The sequence below is a fragment of the Atractosteus spatula genome, chromosome 25, assembly GCF_055471065.1.
Source record: "Atractosteus spatula isolate fAtrSpa1 chromosome 25, fAtrSpa1.hap1, whole genome shotgun sequence".
In the NCBI taxonomy this organism is placed as follows: Eukaryota; Metazoa; Chordata; class Actinopteri; order Semionotiformes; family Lepisosteidae; genus Atractosteus; species Atractosteus spatula.
Window position 1 is genome coordinate 8,544,807 of NC_142730.1, and position 18,379 is coordinate 8,563,185.

Sequence of the window (18,379 nt, forward strand, 5' to 3'; positions counted from 1 at the left end):
ATCCGTCAGGAAAAAAAGCCGAAAAATTCATTCTTTCCATCGAAAACTGCGCAAAAGACTCGTTGAGAAAGAAAAAAGGACAAGTAAAACGATTATAGTCCGACAAAACCAAGGACGTCCGGATGTAAAACATTCGAGGTTTGCTCTAGACCCCAAAGTACAAATATCGAAATCGTTCTTCTCTACTTCATGCGAATCATGTCTTACAAACTCACGGTCAGTGCGGATTCATGTGAAATCACATTCCGATATACCCGCAGGTCCAAAGCGTCCGAACCGACCGCGACTCGGGTCTCGGCTCTGCGGGTTTCTGGGAGCCCGGAGGACAGGGTTCCGCGGTTCCGCCGGCGGGCCGGTGTGCTGACCCCCGGGTCCGAGTCCAGCCCGTCTCCTCACCCACACCGACAATACCGGATTAAAATGGATTAAAATCCAAAACGCAAAAAAAAAATCAAATGAACAAAACCAGCAGTCGGTTTACCGCAACTTTTGCTGCTAATTGAGAGGTTTGGGTTTACTTTCGGACACTTTCACCAAAAATGCGCAACAAAATCTTCGATAAAGGAAAAAAACACGACCAGTGCCTCAACCCATCGATAAACATACGGAGAAAAATACCAGTAATCCAAGAAAATAATCCGAGAAGCGAAAGGAATTTACTCAACTGAGGCACAATGATGCGAGTCGGGTCAGGTCTCTCGGGTACTTGTCTCTGCACCGATACAAATATTAACGTATAAAAAGGAAAATATATATTACATTCAATGGAAACAAAAGTATTAACAAAACAATGTACTATTCCTTAAATCAAGCGGCTTAAACATTCGACGACGAATTGATTGGCGCGGTTTTTAATCTTCGGAAAGCGAAATCCGGACTAATAACCGAAATTTCTTTTCTGCGCAACAGAGTCTTCGATAAAAAAAAAAAAATCAGCAATAGTCCGGAGTTATTCCGAGTATTTTAAGTATAAAGCCCCGAGCACACAGCGCGACAGCTCTCCGCTTCCGGATAAATCACCATGATCAACCAGACTCCCTCTCCTGCGGGCCCCGCCCCCCGGGCAGTGACGCACCACGAAGGCCCCGCCCACCGCAGCCCGCTGCAGCTCGGGGGCTCTGTGCCCACAGCTGCGCCCAGCGCTCAGGCTCACGGGCGCTCCTGCTCAGACAGGGCCTGTGATTTCCTCGACGGGACTAAACGCGTTGTGCTGTCTCTGGCCGGAGTGCTGGAGACTGCGGTTAGGCTCTGGAAAAACCTGGAACCGCTTCTGGTCATCATGAGGGTCCTGCCGTCTCCTCTCCGCCTGCCGGTTTAAATCGGCCTCGTCCATCCAGGAGCCGAGATCCCGCAGGGAGAGCCGACCTCAGTCTCCGAGACTTTCCGCAGTGGAGACTCTCTCTGTCCGGGAGCCGGCGCTCAAGAAGTTCCGCGAATTGTCTCTCCGTGTCCAGACTGAACAACTGAAGCTGAAAGCAACTTCCTCAACAAGACTGTTTCTGACACGATATATGAAATGAATCCGAAGTTGTGAAACGTCAATATTGAAATAAAGGCGATGTCATTGATCCGAATTGTCTGCGTCTTCCTTCTGTCCCTCAACACAGCGACACTGCTCGAAAGTGTGAAAAGGCACGGGTGGGCACTTACTGATGACATTTTCGTCGTCAAAGAGCGGCTCTCTGTTCCGCGGTCCGATCTCAAGCCGGACGGCTCTGTTTCTTTACTTTGATGTGGTCAGTGGTTTCCATATATGAGTCTGAGCCCATTACCACTGTCATCCCAGTGAAGCCTATTGAAATTAGGAACTGGCGGGTCAACGAAGAGAGGGAAAGGAGAAACGGTAAAGAGAGAGTGGGGGAGTGTGAGTCTGTATTTCATTGTAATGTAGCAACACACATTTCATTTTTCTAATTCTGTCTTTTTTTATTAAAAACATCTCCGTGTTTCGGAGCAAGGCGCCTGAGCCAAGAGCTGGAAAGAGCGGCTGTCGTGTCTGTTTTTTCCCTTTTCAGCTCAAGTGATGTAAAAGCGAAGACGGACGGGGGTAATGCGCGCGGTCCAGAAAGTCTACGGCCGCGGGCTGAGTTACAGCGATTCTCCCCACGACCCGAGCCCACGCTCGTGTCCTCAGGTAGTCGTGGCCGAGTGGTTAAGGCGATGGACTTGAAATCCATTGGGGATTCCCCGCGCAGGTTCGAATCCTGTCGACTACGAGCAAGACCTTTTGGACGACCTCGACGACAGGACGGGCTTTGAACAACTTATTTCAATGGATTGACACCACTAGGTGAAGGGTTGAGTGCGTAGCTTACTGAAACACGCAGAAGTGTCTGTGCTTCTGTTTCTCAAGAGGCAGCGATAATCTGCCCCCAGAAAGAGCTGCAGAAACGCACTGTCTGTGGATGAAGGGGAGTAGCGCCACGACAAGAAAGCGAAGCCTTTTTCTCGGCAGACCTGCCGAAAGGCTACCTGCCAGCCCGAGACACGGCTAGGATAGACGGGGAGAGGAGGAGGTCTGCCCCTGAGCGAGCGCAGGTAAGGGGGTCGGCGGCGTGAGCACGTGGTGAGGCTTTTCCAGGCTAGCTTAATTTTCACTGTGAAATTTATAGTAAATGTATTAGTCATTCTGGGTAAATTTCACATTCATAAATCAAAATGGTCCAATAATACTCCCCTTTTTAGTACTTTTGAGGTGGAGCTGATACACTATTTAAATTCTATAAAAATTCTGAGAAATAATAAAGCAAGGAAAACATGATATATGTAAAAAATACAATTTGATCACATCATTTACTTCATTACCTCTGGCGGTTAAATGTTTTTTTTTGTCTTGTACCTGTTTTGGATCCTCTGGTTGTAGTTGTATTTGTAAATTCTTTATTCGTTTAAAAAAAATCACTGTGAAAGTGTTGTGGACTTCTGCTCTGCTTTTTCTTGCGTCATACTTCTCTGCTCGCTCTCTCAGCGAGAAATCCGCGTTACTGTTCACCGGACATCATCCCAACTAGTGAAGAGACACAGTGACAGAGCGCGTTTTGTGTAGTGGACGGGCAGAGATGCGATTTAAAACTCTCGGAGTGGAGGATGAGGTAGTGTGGGCTGTGCAGGAAACTTGCTTTTGTAGAATGATATTATGAGTTTTACAGATCTTTATATTGATATGCGGAGCTCTTAGAGAAATTTTTATTTAAGCGTCTTTCGGAATCGTTTTCCTTTCTTCGTGTGCGTCTGGAATAGTTCGGATTTTTTCAAGTTCGGATTTCAAAGTCCAGAAAACTCGGAATTTGACTTTTCGGATTTTCTCGCGAGATGAACCCGATGACGACATTCCTGTGGTCCAGGAGGAGGTGGCGTCACGGGTCCGGTCCGGCCGAGCTCTGCTGTTCTGGAAAAGTCTCTCCTGAATCCGGGAATCGGAATGGCAGGAGAGAGGCGATGATGGCGGCAATTTTGGATGATCTTGTGTATGATCACTGTTTTTCATAAGTTGTTTCTTTATCGAAGAATCTCTGTGTTTAATATAGAAACGAATTATATGTCGGATTTTTTTTTCGGAAGGATGTGGGAGCGTTTTGGCTGATCCTGTCTAAGATGGTGGAGACATTTTTCTATTCATTTCCCGTGTTTCGAATTTCTAAAACCCTGATCAGGGCGAGTACTGAAATGTGACGAGTTGTTCTCCTGACCCATAGAGGGCGCTCTAGACTATACTGAACATCTTTCCTTTCAATAGCCAGGATGAGCAGCCATATAGGTAAGGTCCACCGCTTAGTGGACCGGAAACAATCACTTGAAGGTGTTGCGGTGTCTGTCTGCAACCTACAGCTTCTGTCTATTGCAGATTTTAGGACTGACTTGAATGCTTTTATATGACGGCCACCACATTTTCTGGAGCTGAAAAAAAAAACATTCTAAAAATTATTATTTCGAAGGTAATGAACAGAACAAAACGACGTTACCCACTCCTATGCGATTTAGAAAATGCATGTTAGTTTGAGTTGTCTTGTTTTTGTCTTGGAAACCTGCATTTTAGAATGTAACATAGTTCATCATGAACTACGCTAAATTGCCACATCACCACCAAGATTATTGATCTCGATTTTAGGTGCCTTCAGTAACAACCGATCGCATTATTTGACCCACAGCTTGTGCGCACGCGAAATAAGGCGATATTCAGTGGATCACCAGTGGGTTCATTATCAGCCCAGCTCGAAAAGTGTGTCTCTTTAAAAGAACAAAACAAAGCTAATCGTTTTCTAAAAAAAAAGATTCGTGTGCTGCGACCAAGACGATCGGACAATCTGTTCACACAGTCCGCTGCCCGTGAAGGAGGAGCTATTGAAACTAACCCTCCAACCCAGCGGTTCCAAAAAATGGATACGCGTGAAGTTCATTCCTCCCTCCACACGTTGTCCCCAGTCACCAAAACGAGACGGCAGAGCAGCGCTTTTCTCTACCGCTGCCATGTTACGTAGTTGTTGTGTACACAACTTTTGAGTTTTTTTTCCCCTCACCCCTTTTCTCCACTCCTTAGCCCGGTCGAGCCCGGTCCGCCGCCGCCCGCTGCCTCTTTCCGCGGACGGTGCTCGGAGCGCAGTCCAGCCCGCAGCCCGGATCAGCCCGAACGACACCGGGGGACGGAGCCGGGATCTGCAGTGCCCTGCCCGGCTTAGACACCCCTGATTGCAAGCGGAGACAGTGGGAGTCAGAGCAGGTGGGGACGTCATTACTTTGAAAGCGAGAGAAAAAAAAAATTGTAGTGGTGTGTTTTTTTTATTATTATTTATCTGAAATGATAGAGGGGCTCTCCGTGCGAGAGATGTACAGGACGCGTACGCGGTGATGCGTCACCCGAAGGCTGATCACGTCTTCTAGGCAAAAACAAGGTACGAAACATGGAGAGCGGCGAGTATAAGCTCTCTGTGGCTCTGGGATAAAATCAACTTTTCTTTGTCCCACTCTGTTTGTGTACAGTTAAAACGACTGCGGAATCCTGCGTCTACATCGTCAATGCCGCGTCATATAATTTTATCTTATTTCTATCGTGTGTGCGATCGCTGGTACGGCAACTTCGTGTTCTGTAACCTTAGAATAACTTTTCTCGCCCCATCTGATGGACTGCTGTCTACATGGTCTGGGTGTGTTTTTAAAAATACATATATATATTTGCTGCACCCAGAAGAAAATGCGTCGGTTTTAGGAGACGCAAGGTGGGGAAAAAACAGGGCAAAATATTTGCTAATCCAGAGAACCACATCAGCGGAAATAAAACTGAACTTGATAGACGACGGGTGAACTTACTTCCCCGATACACTGAAGTTGCATCTACAGGGAAACGTACATATATAAATAGAAAACTAATCGAGATCGCTTTTTAAAATGATTCAGGTTGGCTAAGTAGTATCTGAATGTTGAAATCAGCTGGTTTCGTAACTGAAGAACGAGAGAATCGAGTACTTTGCAAACAAAACAAAGATGAACGCGTCCTTTCAGTCTGAGCGTGATTATTTGAGAACCGGTGGAAAAACTGCAGTGTTAAATCCACAGTCGTGGGTGTCAACTGTCGGTTATACATTATTTTCCCTCTCATACAATATATATTGTTAGTGCGCAGGAGGACGTGTGCAGAGGAAAAAAAAATATTTCCACGGAAATCACGCTGTATTAATAACGTGACACCCACGGAGACCTTGTACTGTATTTATGGACAAATACTCTCCACAGCCCGGCAGTGCAAGAACACACTGTTCCTGTTCCGTCTAGTCCTTAAAAAAAAACAAACAAGGCTCGACTTTCACCTTTGCCTTTGAAATATTTTGTTGTATAAACGGGTCTCGCATTGCTGCTTCCTATCTTACATTGACATTTGTCTGTTTTTTTTTCCAGAAAGAAAAGACAACGGCAATAAAGAGTATCGATTTTGGCGACCTCATTACCCTCTGTGGGCAATTTACGACTGTTAATACGAAGCAGTGGGAGAAAAAAAAACAATCAGGTTATGTAGTTTGGTGTCCAGCTCCAGCCCGCAAAAAAAAAAAACTTTACACCGAGTTGCCCGTGAAGGACAGTTTATCCTGTGACAAAACTTCACACTACAAAACACGCCACGCCATTGCGACACGACGCGGAAGCGAACGGCTTCACCTTTCGCGTCGTTTCTGCAAACTGCGAGGTTTTAAATAGCAGCCTCTCGTAGCGCGTACCTTTTTAATGAAATACACGGTCTCCGTTCAATAAGTTTGTCTATTTTTTATATTGTTTTTCAACAAATTAAAAATGTTTTATATGAGAACTGTATATTTATACGTGTAAATTAGTTCCGTGTTCAAACTGTTAAATTATTATTATAAACAGTTTAATTCAGCAGTTGCTTTGTATTTTAAAGTGGCAAGTAATTGAAACAGTATATTGTAAATTGCTAGAAAACGAGAATAAAACCTGGAATTTAAGTAAATCGTCTTCGTAAGGAAACGTTCTGGGAGCTGGAAACGCCTAGCCTAAGATATCTTATCGCCTTAAAAGTAAATAGAAAAAAATAATGCAGGTTACGTCTCGCTGTGTGTATACGTTTTATATTGCGTGTAAACTGGAATATCCATTGCAATCATGGAAAAAGTAATGGGACACTACGTCTCGAAAGTACCTTTACTCAGGGCTGTAAAAGCGACAGTTTTCAGTCTCGTTTGACGAAATTTGTTTTTTTTTCCCCCTCTCAGGACAGTCGTTAATGATCTAACCCGCCAAGGGAACCGAGAATTATAGCGGGCTTTTACCGATGTTAAAACGTCCTTTTGCGAGGGAAACGAAGATAATTTAGGAGGGAAAACGCTGCCGTTTTACGGGGGAGTTGGGAGGACAGGGCAGGAGAGGAAACGGGTAAGGTCGTCATTTTCGAGAGAAGGCGGCGGAGCTCGCCGGCCCCGCTGGGCGACACCGGTCATGGCGGATCACAGCACGGAGACGCTCGGCCACCCGCAGCTCCAGGCCGCGAGTAAACAGGACCCGCCGGAGACGGGGCCCGGAGAGGCAACGAAACCGGGGCCGGCCGCCGAGCCGCCCTTTTCGGAGAGGGAGGCGAGCCGGCACCCCGGGAGCCCCAGCCTGAAGGCGGGCGGGGAAGCGGGACAGGCGGGAGCCGAGGAGCCCCGAGGCCCTGACGACCAGCCCGGAGCGGAAGAGGAGGGTCCGGGCGGCGGCGGCGTTGGCGGCGACAGATCGGACGACAACAGCCCCTCGGAGGCCGAGTCCGGCTCGCTCTCCGCCCCCAGCCTGGGGCTGTCGGAAGGGGAAGGCTGCTCCCTGGACGAGCCCCTGTCTTCGTGCTCGGCCCCGGGGACGGAGGAGGCCTCGGAGGCGGGGGCGGGTGTGGCCCAGCCTGTAGCGGACGCCACCGCCGGCGCTGCAGCTGCTGCTGCTGCTGCTGTTGCTGTTGCCCAGGACCCGGGAGCCGCGCCCGCGTACTATTTCGTGAAGTGGATCACGTGGAAAGGGAAGAAGACCCCCATCGTCACCCAGAGCGAAAACGGCCCCTGCCCGCTGCTGGCCATCATGAACATCCTGTTCCTGCGGTGGAAGGTAAGAGAGCAGCCCACGGGTTTTAAACTCCGGCGACACCTGCGAGCGGTTAGTCCTTAACGAGCTCCCGGTTACTTGATCTAACAAGCACCTGATTCACGGTTCACAATGGAGTTGTTCCGCATCTTTAGAAACTGGTGATGTAATACTGACCTTCAAAGCCTGCTGGACCAGGTTTTCTCCAGGACCAGGGTGGGAGATCCCTCCTTTAGCTACTAATTACCAAACGGTCCGAGTGGACTTAACGCCCCCCTCCCCGGTTGTAATCATATTTTGGTGACAGGCCCTGATCCGTACACATGGGAACTCCACGCTGAAGCAGAACCGATCCTTGCCAAGAGGCCAATGGCGACCCCGAGGGCCTGGAGTCGTGAACTTGCGATTCCCCTGTTTTAAGGCGCAGCGACCTCACCCCGTCTGACCTTTCTTCTCCTCCCCTCCCAGGCCAAGCTGCCCGCCCAGACGGAAGTCATCACCACCGAGGAGCTGATGGCACATCTGGGTATGACGCCATCGGCCTGCGTGTCTGTTCAGATTTGGGGAGGGGGACTTCCAGGGTTATGCTGTGCTTGAAATGGATGTCGGGTGCATTATGGGAACGAATATTAATGAGCTCCTGGCATTTCATAAGCAGCTTCACCATCCTGGCCTTAAGGGATCTAAAGATTCCACCTTATGTGTATAATAAAGCCTTGTTTGGACTTATTGGCTCTGGGTCAGGGCAGCACATTGGCGCAGTGGTGAGCATTGCTGCCGCACAACGCTGGGGCCCTGGGTTCAATTCTGGACCTGGAGTGCTGTCTGGGTGGAGCTTGCATGTTCTCCCCATGTTTATGTGGGATTCCTAGGGGCTCTGGTTTCCTCCTGCCGTCCACAGACATGCTGGGGGGTTACTTGGCTCTAATGTGCCTGTTTATGTCTGTCTGGCCCATGATGAGCAGCTCCAGCTCCCCTGCAATTCTAAAACCGGATGGATGGGTTCTGGCTCCACTTTGGCTTGTGGAGTGCTTCTGTTTTCTAAGCTCTGACACAGCCAGAGCCATCACTATCCGGACGTTTAATTCATAGCGACTGCGTACCATTGGAAAAATCGCCGTAACCCTAGGAATGTCCTCCTCGTACGACGGATTGTTTTTTTCTATCAAAGTAATCTGAATTTCTCTAAACGCATTTCACACAGTCTAACAAATGATTAAACTCACATCATATAAAAACTTTCCGAACGGCGGTGATTGCCCATGATCGATCAGTGCAAGTGGATGATGGGGCTGGATTTGCGCAATTAAAGAGTCCCTCCAGGCCCTGCCACTTGCTTTTGTCCATGAGTTGGTGCCGGCCCCTTGTACGACGGATACAAGAACTTAGAAGCAGAATAAGTGGTGGGGAAAACAGCCATGGAGATCTGAAGGGGGGGTTTCAGTTCCTAAAGCAAGAAGCACTCCAGCCGCGGAGCAGCCTAGCTCGTCTCCTGCTGTCTGCGTGTGAGACAGCCTGCCCGAGCTCCAGCACCATGATGCAGCCCTGTCGTGTCTGGGGCGGGGGTGGGGATCAGGCTTTTTATCTCTGGACTCCAGGAGAACGGCTCTTGTCCTGTCAGCCGCTTTATGCAAAACACTGACTCAGGTTACCATGGTGCTGCCGAGCGAATAATTACATTGGGAAACCGCATTCTCTACGATACAGCGTGCCAGACCACACTGGGCACGGCAGCTGGCGAAAAGGAGAGGACAAACTGTAACATGAATAATAGGAGGTAAAGACGGAGAGCTCGGGATCTTGGGACATAACAGCTAGGCGTGCCCGGTGGATGTTCCAGAGTTATCCGGGGCGTGGATCCTGGGACATAGCTAGTAATCTCACTCCCTGATGATGGAGTCTGGTTTATGTGCGTTTTGTGTTGGCCGTTCACTGTTGCTGTAGATGACGGAGCTAGAGTTACTCAGACTGTGGTCCCTATTACATCTGAACCCAGGTGTCCGCAGCCGGAAATTCAACATCAGGTTGACCAAATTGGGTTTTCTTTCTCAGTTTTGAAGAATTCACAAGGTCCAGCCCCACGGGCCTGACCATATTTAAAAATTCTACTAAAATGCTGAACTGCAGGACAAGTAACATGATATTTAAATGTCCCATCGTCCCCAAAGATGCACTGGAGGTAGATTCTGTAACACTTGAGAAAAGGTGGACTGTGCCATTGCCCGTGGAGGGGGGGTGGGGGGGTTGTAGCCACTTATATTGGCCTATAGCTACTGTTCAATCTCAGATACAAAAAAAACCCTTTACTTCTCCCACACCTGGCCTGATCCTCACAGGAGCGCAAAACCTGCGTTCTGAGCAGAGAGGACTGGCAGCTCTGGAGCTCTTTGACGCTCTTTTAATTACAGCCTCTTAGATCTTCTTTGCTCAGAAGTAGCTCATTTGCGGTATTTTTCCTCATCATCCTTATTTCCTGAGACACTAAATTAGATCTTCTCTTCCGTTGTAGGAGAGTGCATTCTATCGATTAAACCGAGGGAGAAAACGGAAGGACTGGAACTGAATTTTCAGCAGGTACGGACAGCTTTCCTAACACAAGCGCTTTTCAATATTATTTTCTCACAGGGCTTAAGCAGGGGGCTTGTTTGGTACTGAAGCGGCCTTTTTCTTTTGCCACCGCCAGCCAAGGGCGCTAAAAAGGCAGGGAATTGTTCTCCTCGCCACCTGCTTCCCGGGTTGCTGTTCTGTCTCCTCCACGGCCTTCTTCCGCGCATCAGGGCTCCCCACTGTCTCCGGGAACCCCGCCCCCCTGCGTGGAGGCCTGTCGGGCAGAATCTGTATGTTACTCTGTACCCACATAGTGGTAGGAGCTGTGAACTCCTGCTGAATTCACATGCTAAACTCTCACCTTCACTCCTGCTTGAGCACAGATGCTTCTCCCTCCCTGTACTGAACTCCCATCTTCTGTACTAAACTCCCCGATAAGAAAGGAATGTTTGAGGTGCTTTCTGAGTCCTGGAGATTGTTGAGAAGGCTACCTCAAAGGGTGCAGAGAAAAGTATATATAAGCTGTGTAGAGCCATATCCCATCTGAGCAATACAATGTGTTGCTCCTTGTATGCCTACAATAAAGCTTGGCTTGACGAACGGACACTTCAGGCTCGGATCTCTTGGTTTCTACACTGCTGAAGCCTGCGCTCTGCACAGCCAGCCTGCGTCAGAAACCCAGGCAAAGCTCGCTTCCCCATGTTCCCCCGAGGCATGTCTGAGCGTCCGCGCTTGGGGCGCGGCCTGCCGTTATCCACGGCCCAGGACAGAACATGGCCATTAGTAGCTTGACGACTGACGTCGTCCTAGCCGGCTGTACAACAACAGCTGCGAGAGCCCAGGCTGTTACTCCTGTCGGATTCTGCAGCCACTGCACCGCTTAAACTTAAGAAGCTTAGGAGCAGGGGGATGTGTCCTATTGCTCTGTGTTATAGGCTGGAACAAAAAATGTCTGTTGGTATTGGGGGGGGGGCAGAGGGCACAACTCCCGTCTGGGAAGGCTGTGACCCAGCCGAATATTTTACCGGTCTCTTTAGAACTTCAGCATATAAAGAACTGGGGAAATGTGTTCAGCTGCTCCAGTTAAGCCAATAATCAGGTAGTTAAAGCCTGAGCTGGAATGGAGACCCGCAGGCTGGAATCAGATTAGCTCCCTCTCTCGGCTTACATCAGAGCTTCGTGCTCCTGGTCCCGGACGTTCACACACCTGCTGGCTTTCCCTGCAGCCCAAATCTCCGTCACACAATTTAACCCTTCGTCCATTTTAGGAATAGGCTTACTTCGTGCAGTTCGACAGTTTTTCAGCTCTTGAACGGATGGGATTGACCTGTGAAACCTTGCCGTTCCTTTCAAAGCTTGATGGGAACAACCTGTCGGCCGGATGAGGGCACGGAGCTGGGCTGCAGTGAGACCCAGCGGGTGTGTGAGCCTCCAGGAACAGGCCTGTGAGGCCCTGCTCTCGCTCAAGAGCACCCGATCGACTGCTGTAGGGCAGGCTGTGTAATTTCAGCATGACTCGTCCCGTGCTTGTGTGCCTGCCCTGTGACAGACTGGCGTCCCGTTCAGGGTGTAGCTGGCCTTTGTGTCCTTCCAGAACACTGGGTTGACGCAGTCCCGGGAATAGGTAGAGTTCTATCATCTGTCTGGATTAATGGAAGGCCCTGAGGGTAATTGGGATTCTTATTCTGCCAAATCGGATAAGAATCGGATAAGTTCTTCTCCCGGGAAGCGAATGCTTCATGATAGATGCCAAAACGGCATCAGCTCTCTGTTGGAGCAAAGGATTCTCCGCGCCTGGATAAGACTGGAACGTGTCTCCAGGCTGGCCAGAGCAGGAACCGGCGATCTGGCAGGAAATGTTCACAACTGAACTGGAGCCTCTTAATTTTAGACAGGTGTGAAGAACGGTGAATGTGATCAAGGACTCTTTCTGTGCCCAGCGAGTCAGACTGTTACATGACTGTCTTCGGGACTGGCTGGGAGGGTCGGAGATCAGGCGTGTTCGCAAGAGACTCGCGTCACATAGCGGCCTGAGCTGCTTCTCATCTGGCCAGCCGCTGGGCTCTCGCACGGATAGTCCAGCACAGGCCAGCCCGAATCTTTGTCTCTTTCCCCTTCCAGAACATGAGTGACGCCATGGCCGTCCTGCCCAAGCTGTCCACGGGCCTGGACGTCAACGTGCGCTTCACGGGGGTGTCGGATTTCGAGTACACCCCGGAGTGCATCGTCTTCGACCTGCTGGACATCCCCCTGTACCACGGCTGGCTGGTGGACCCCCAGGTACCCTCCCGTGAACATGAGAAGAGAGCTCTATCCGTCCTCTCCGTCGTGACGGAAAGGGTTGCGTCTTTTTGGCCGTAGTCTTTCCTTTTTTTTTCTGATCATTTTTGCCCATTCAAGCTGTAGACGTTCGTCTTTTAGCAAACCATTCGAACAGGTTGTTTTTTTCCCCCGAAGAGCGTTTGTAACACTAAGGCGAACGGAAGCTGATGGGACAGGAGTGCTAGGCTGTCCTTTTACCTCTCGCGTGCAAATGTCCCAAAACGATTTAAAAAAATAAAAAGGCTAACCATGCAGTAAGATTAAAAAAGAGGAGCAGTCCCTGTGTAGGCCATCTTCCTGAACCATCCACTGCTCTGCTCTTTGCTGCAAAAAACCACACCCAGTTGTGCAAGTTTAAACCACATCATGTTTTTCTAGATGATCGTTTCTTAATATTGTGAGCTTTACCTTTGCCCTGGGGGAGGATGTGGTTAGCGCACTAGTTCATTTCACAAGCTAAAGACATTCAGTAGCGGCGGGGGTGGCAGACGCACCTCTTGCTAAACCCACCGGGCTCGGCTGATCTCCGTCTCTCTCTCTCTCCCCTCCCCAGAGCATCGAGATGGCGCAGGCCGTGGGCAAGCTGAGCTACAACCAGCTGGTGGAGAAGATCATCGACTACAAGCACTCCTCCGACAGCAGCAAAGTCAGCGAAGGTACGGGCACAGGGCAGGGGCTTCCCAACTCTCGAAACGGGGCTTTGAGGACTGTTGTAGCGTGCAGACTTCATTGTCCTTTAGGCAGTAGACTTAGCATGGAATTCAGAAGGATCTCGCTGAATCAGGCTTGCCTTGCAACGTGTGTCAGAGAAGCCGGGGTATTCCCTAGAGGAGTGGTGATGGTTACAGCTGGACAATGGGACCAGACCTGGTCATTGAGGTACCCAGTCCCACAGCTCTTAGAGTTCTCTGACTATTAATTCCTCAAATGTTACAGATAATAACACAACTGGTGGACCTAGTAACACTTATGTCTACAGATGAAATCAACATTTTCTGTCAGGAAACTATCCTGCTGATCAGTCAGGAACCACTCCCAGCTCTCTCACTCTCCTGCTGATCAGTCAGGAATCACTCCCAGCTCTCTCAGACTGATCAGTCAGGAATCACTCCCAGATCTCTCACTCTCCTGCTGATCAGTCAGGAATCACTCCCAGCTCTCTCACTCTCCTGCTCATCAGTCAGGAACAATTAACGGGTCAGTTGTCTGTTTCTCCTTCTCATGCTCTGAATAATGAGGATCTTAAACCCATGTGCAGCTCTTTGATCGTGTGTTTGACCTCTCCCGCCCCCGGCAGGCCTGGTAGCGGAGCAGTTCCTGGAGTCCACGGCGACCCAGCTGTCGTACCACGGCCTGTGTGAGCTCAGCACCACGGCCCGGGAGGGGGAGCTCTCCGTCTTCTTCAGGAACAACCACTTCAGCACCATGATCAAGCACAAGGTGCCTGGAGACTCTCGGACTCTGTGTTTGAAAGGAAGAGTGACAGGGCAGCTCAGCATCAGCCATTAGAAACATGTTAATTGGCAGCTGATCTCATAGCTCTACCATCTAATAATAAGCAGAACATAATTTTAATGAAACAATTCTAATATACTTTTCTGGATTCTAAAGGACCAATACATCACTTCATACTGCACCAATATCAGTTAATTATAGAAATTACATAAATACTTGAAACTGCTGATCATGTTTGCCATAAATTGTAGCAACATCCACACCTGGGATGTAAAATCATCACTGTCTGCAGTCGAAACAGTCGAAAAGTGCCAACAGGAGGGTGCAAATTGTGAACCAGTGGCAGTGTCGCCGCCCCTGTGGTCAGATCGCTCACGGGCGCATGGGCACCTCCTCCTCCTCCTCTCCCAGGGCCACCTGTACTTGCTGGTGACGGACCAGGGCTTCCTGCAGGAGGAGGGGCTGGTGTGGGAGAGCCTGCACAACGTGGAGGGCGACGGCAACTTCTGCGACTCCGACTTCCTCCTGTGCCACCCGCCGCCGCGGGCGTCGCCCGCCCCGCCCCTCACCGCCGCGCAGGCTCAGGCGCAGCAGAGGCAGATCGACCAGGTGAGCGAGCGCGGCCCCCGCGCCGCCCCCCCCCCCGAGTCCGGACACGCCTCTCTCTCTCATCCCCACAGAATCACTGAGACTGGACTGGAATAAGAGCTGGCTCAGGGTTTTTCATGGGCTTCTGCTTCCTTGTAAAACCACTTTGTCTAATCACATTCATTCTGGGATATGGTTACGAAGCCTTTGCTGTGTAAGCTGACTGGCCAAAATATTAGGAACTCTTGCCAAGTAATGTTACATCTAAACATACATCTTGAACTGGATGTGGGCTGTTGTGAGGATGGTAACTGTAGTGGGGTGAATGGTCCATTCTACCATTTCCTCTTCATTAGGACTGAGATCTAGGGATTGTTGTGGTCTCATGTTCCTCATCTCTAGTTACCACGAGAGTTGATACCACTAAAGGTACTCCCTAACCACTGTGAGTATCTGTTTATATCACTGTGGGGGCGGGGAGCAGGAGCTCCTAATAATTTGGCCAGAGAAGCCTACAGGCAACCTGCATGCAGGGAAATGCCATCTGCTACTCCAGAGCGCACTGATCACATCAGATCCTTCTCCTAGTAAAACTGCTCTCGAGTTCTCCGAGATTGGAACAGGATGACAGCTAATAGGACGTCTGGCCTTTCTTTGACAGTGTGTCACTTGCCTGCATGCTTTTATCAGTGTATTAGTTTGGCAATATCCCAGTGCCTCTGCATCTGTGTGTTTTGGTAACCTCTTAGACAATTCTTTGGGTAAAAAACAGTTTTCTAGTGTTAGTGTTTAGCACGCTTTCAGTTCCCTGTCTGAAAGCCCTTGAGAGTGACCGGCGCTCTCCGCTTGTGCTCGTGCAGGATTACCTGGTGGCCATGTCCCTGCAGCAGCAGAGTCCGCCGCCCATCAGCGATCTGGAGCTGGCCAGGCAGCTGCAGCAGGAGGAGTACCAGCAGCAGCAGCAGCAGCAGCCGCAGGCACAGTCCGCTCAGCCACCGCATCAGGTACTGCGCCCGCCCACACTGGTGGTGCTGGAGGGGATCCCCGTGACCTGGAAAGAGCCCGACGTGGAGTGTCCAGAAAATACTTGTAGAAGGAATTAATAATATTAATGATAAATTATTTTTATTTTTTTAATTATTGTTTCTCTTTTCCAGGTCAGAGGTCAGGCGTCCGGGAGGCAGGCAGCGGAGAGACGCCGGCCCGAAAAGAAGGAGGACTCAGACTGTGCCATATTGTAACCACCCCCCTCCTCGCCTGAACCTGCACTCTCTTCCCCGCCCTTGTCCAGAGCAGGTGACCTTCCTCAGCCCCGGGCCCCAGGAAGAAGCATGAAGACGATGGTAGGCTGGGAGAGGTGCGCTGCGCTGAGAGCCCACAGCTCCCAGACTCCTTCCATTGCCACGGTGATGGCGGGCCTGTAGGTTTCATCACTGTTTCACATCAGTGCTGTACCAGAAACGCACAAAATCTAGACCACAGCAGCCCACAGGGCTCTGCGTTAGTCTTCATCCAGCAGGATCTCTTCTTTCCAGCTTTTATATAACTGACCCTTCATAAGTTATTTGGCCGCCATCTGATTGAAAGTAATATGGAGTAAACGTCTGCCGCAGAGCAGTGCACCTCCCTGACAGGACAGCTGAAGACCCCGTGGAAAAGGGAGGTCTTTGGGAAACTGTGTCCAAAGGTGGACTAAGATCCCTATTCCCAGACCTGGGGGGGGGTGTAATGTCATTGTTATGGCTGCTGGGGAGCTCAGCAGGTTTCTGCCAGAAGGACTGGGCCGCCCCTGCTGTCTGATGTAAGGCCCAGGTTAGTAGAGAGTCATAGGCCTGGTGTCCGTCAGGTACTGGTCTTTCAACATGGTCAGCCTTTTCATATATGTTGTGTCTCAACCAAACGTTAAGTATTATTCCAAAAGTTTGGGTTACCGCTTTAAAAATGGTTACTCTTCGTGCTCTCTGCACAGCAGTGAAGCATCCTGTGGTTAATAGCATTTATAACGGTGATGCTGTAGCCTTACACCCGGACACGTGGACTGAATTCATGTCTGTTATGGTATCAGGTACCTGAGGGCAATCTGTATATGACCACATTTGTGGATTATCTTCATCCACATGAAGTGAAACTGCAAATGGAAGTACCCTTTGAAGGACTCTTACACCAAACTGCCTGTAAAACATCACTTATTTTCCAGAATATGATATTTTTTCTTAAATGCAGGCTGTTAGGCAGATTGCTGTCAGGCCTCCAGAATGCCCCCCTAAAGAACTCTTAGAATAACTACCAGCCACTTGGCTTCCCAGACCATGTTTGCACTGCATCTGAAATCCTCAGCCTGCTCTTACAGCTAAAGTGGATTAAGACCTGAAAATAACCCAGACTTTTGTACAGTACTGTATATATGTGCGATAAGATCTCTGTCCATTGCCATCTCACCATGGGAGAGAACCACATAGTTACCCATCAGAAAAAAGGAATTTTACCTGCCAAAAATCTCCGTACCTTGGCCAGGCTTGCCCAGAGGTCTTCTCTGTTGTCTCTTCGCAGACAGTGTGCCCACAGCGTTTAAATCGGTCACAGGAACAGTTGTAGCAGTGTTTTTTCACATCTCGGCTCACAGCTACGAACCTGTGCGTGCACACGGGAGAAGGAGGAAGAGCAGGCAGCCTCCTCCAGGCCACTCGTCATTTCACAGCGCCCTGTATCGGGGGATCTGCACTGACTGAAGTGGGGTGGGGGGGGGGGGGGGGGTGACCCTCGCCGACAGCAGGAGCAGAGAGCGCCGTGGCTGGAGAATTGCACCCATCTCTCTCAGCTGCGTTTCTCTAGTCTCGCGCTGCCTCTTGGGACATCAAGGTCCCAGTCAGCTAGTGACAGACCCCAGGATATACAGCTAAACCTGCACCTTTACTGGTAAACTCATGTGCAGCTACAAGAATAGTCTCTTCAAACTTTACTTACTAGGCATCTGAACTAGAGGCATTGCAGCACTGAAGCACAGTTTAACATGCAGTATTGATTCTGCTTAATTAATTAGATCTGCAGCTGTACTGGTTTCCCTTACCAGCAGCATTTCAAATGGAGAAAGGTAGCCAGGATGTGGCTCCGTGGAAAACTGGTTTCTAGACCGCTGTTGGCAGTACAAGCCTGGCAACTGAATCCTCTCTCTGGCCCCAGGGGGCAAGTGTGATAGCTCATTGCACAGCATGAAAAGGATCCATACTGCTTCTCGACAGTGGCATGAGTGAAGCCGTGGTCTCGAGAACAGTGTAGGGACCTGCCGGAGGCTCATAAGCATTGCACCTAGAGGAACGGGGTGTCACTCCCTTGCTAGCAGGCTGGGTCTCTTCTGCTTTTGTAGCTAGAGGACCAGATGTTCTGTGGGCCTGCCTGGGACAGCCTGCCCCCCAAGCACGATGGGAGCCCTCTGCCCCAAACCGCCTGCGGTATTCGGACTGTCTAGTCTGTCTTTAGTTACGGCTGGCAGTGTGGACAGGCAAAGCAAATGAAGGGACGTGGTTTAGGCATTCAGAAAGTCACACTCCCAAGTCCCCAAACTCTTCTGGCCTGGTAAAAACAAATCGGAGTGGTGTCAGGCAGATACGAGACTGAGCTGGGGGTCTGCCATTTCATTGGGGTTCGGCGAATCTGAGGATTGAAACTTTAGGAAGGAGCAACACATCAGAGAAGGGAACACGCAAGCATTTGGAAATCCTGTAAAAGCTTTCGGCCGTCTAGAAGTGCGAACATTTCAGTTAAAAAAAAAAAAAGCATTTAAAATACATCGGGGGCTGCATTTACTCAACACTAACTAGTCACAAAGATGTCCATGCTCCATCTTTTTACCAAGCTCAAGATTTCTTTGTATTTAATTTTGTCACCTCAATAAAAGAATGTAGAAGATTGCACG

The 18,379-nt window shown here is 49.7% G+C and overlaps 1 protein-coding gene and 1 non-coding gene across 3 annotated transcripts; both read left to right on the plus strand.

Annotated features, from left to right (window-relative positions):
• The first annotated feature begins 2,134 nt into the window (after positions 1-2,134).
• On the plus strand, positions 2,135-2,216 carry trnas-uga (transfer RNA serine (anticodon UGA)). Its single transcript has one exon. It is a non-coding gene; the product is annotated as a tRNA-Ser (tRNA).
• A 1,575-nt stretch (positions 2,217-3,791) lies between these two features.
• Positions 3,792-18,372, plus strand: mindy1 (MINDY lysine 48 deubiquitinase 1). 2 transcript variants are annotated; one of them, XM_088905898.1, is made up of 11 exons: positions 3,792-3,935; positions 4,538-4,717; positions 5,890-7,578; positions 8,023-8,080; positions 10,064-10,128; positions 12,223-12,381; positions 12,977-13,079; positions 13,721-13,863; positions 14,290-14,487; positions 15,327-15,470; positions 15,624-18,372. In XM_088905898.1, the coding sequence occupies exons 3-11, from the start codon at positions 6,943-6,945 to the stop codon at positions 15,705-15,707; spliced, it is 1,590 nt and encodes a 529-aa protein (XP_088762024.1). In that variant the 5' UTR covers positions 3,792-3,935; positions 4,538-4,717; positions 5,890-6,942; the 3' UTR covers positions 15,708-18,372. The 2 variants fall into 2 exon arrangements, with proteins under 2 accessions (XP_088762024.1, XP_088762025.1); XM_088905899.1 differs by lacking the exons at positions 3,792-3,935; positions 4,538-4,717 and adding an exon at positions 4,798-4,889.
• The last annotated feature ends 7 nt before the right edge of the window (positions 18,373-18,379 follow it).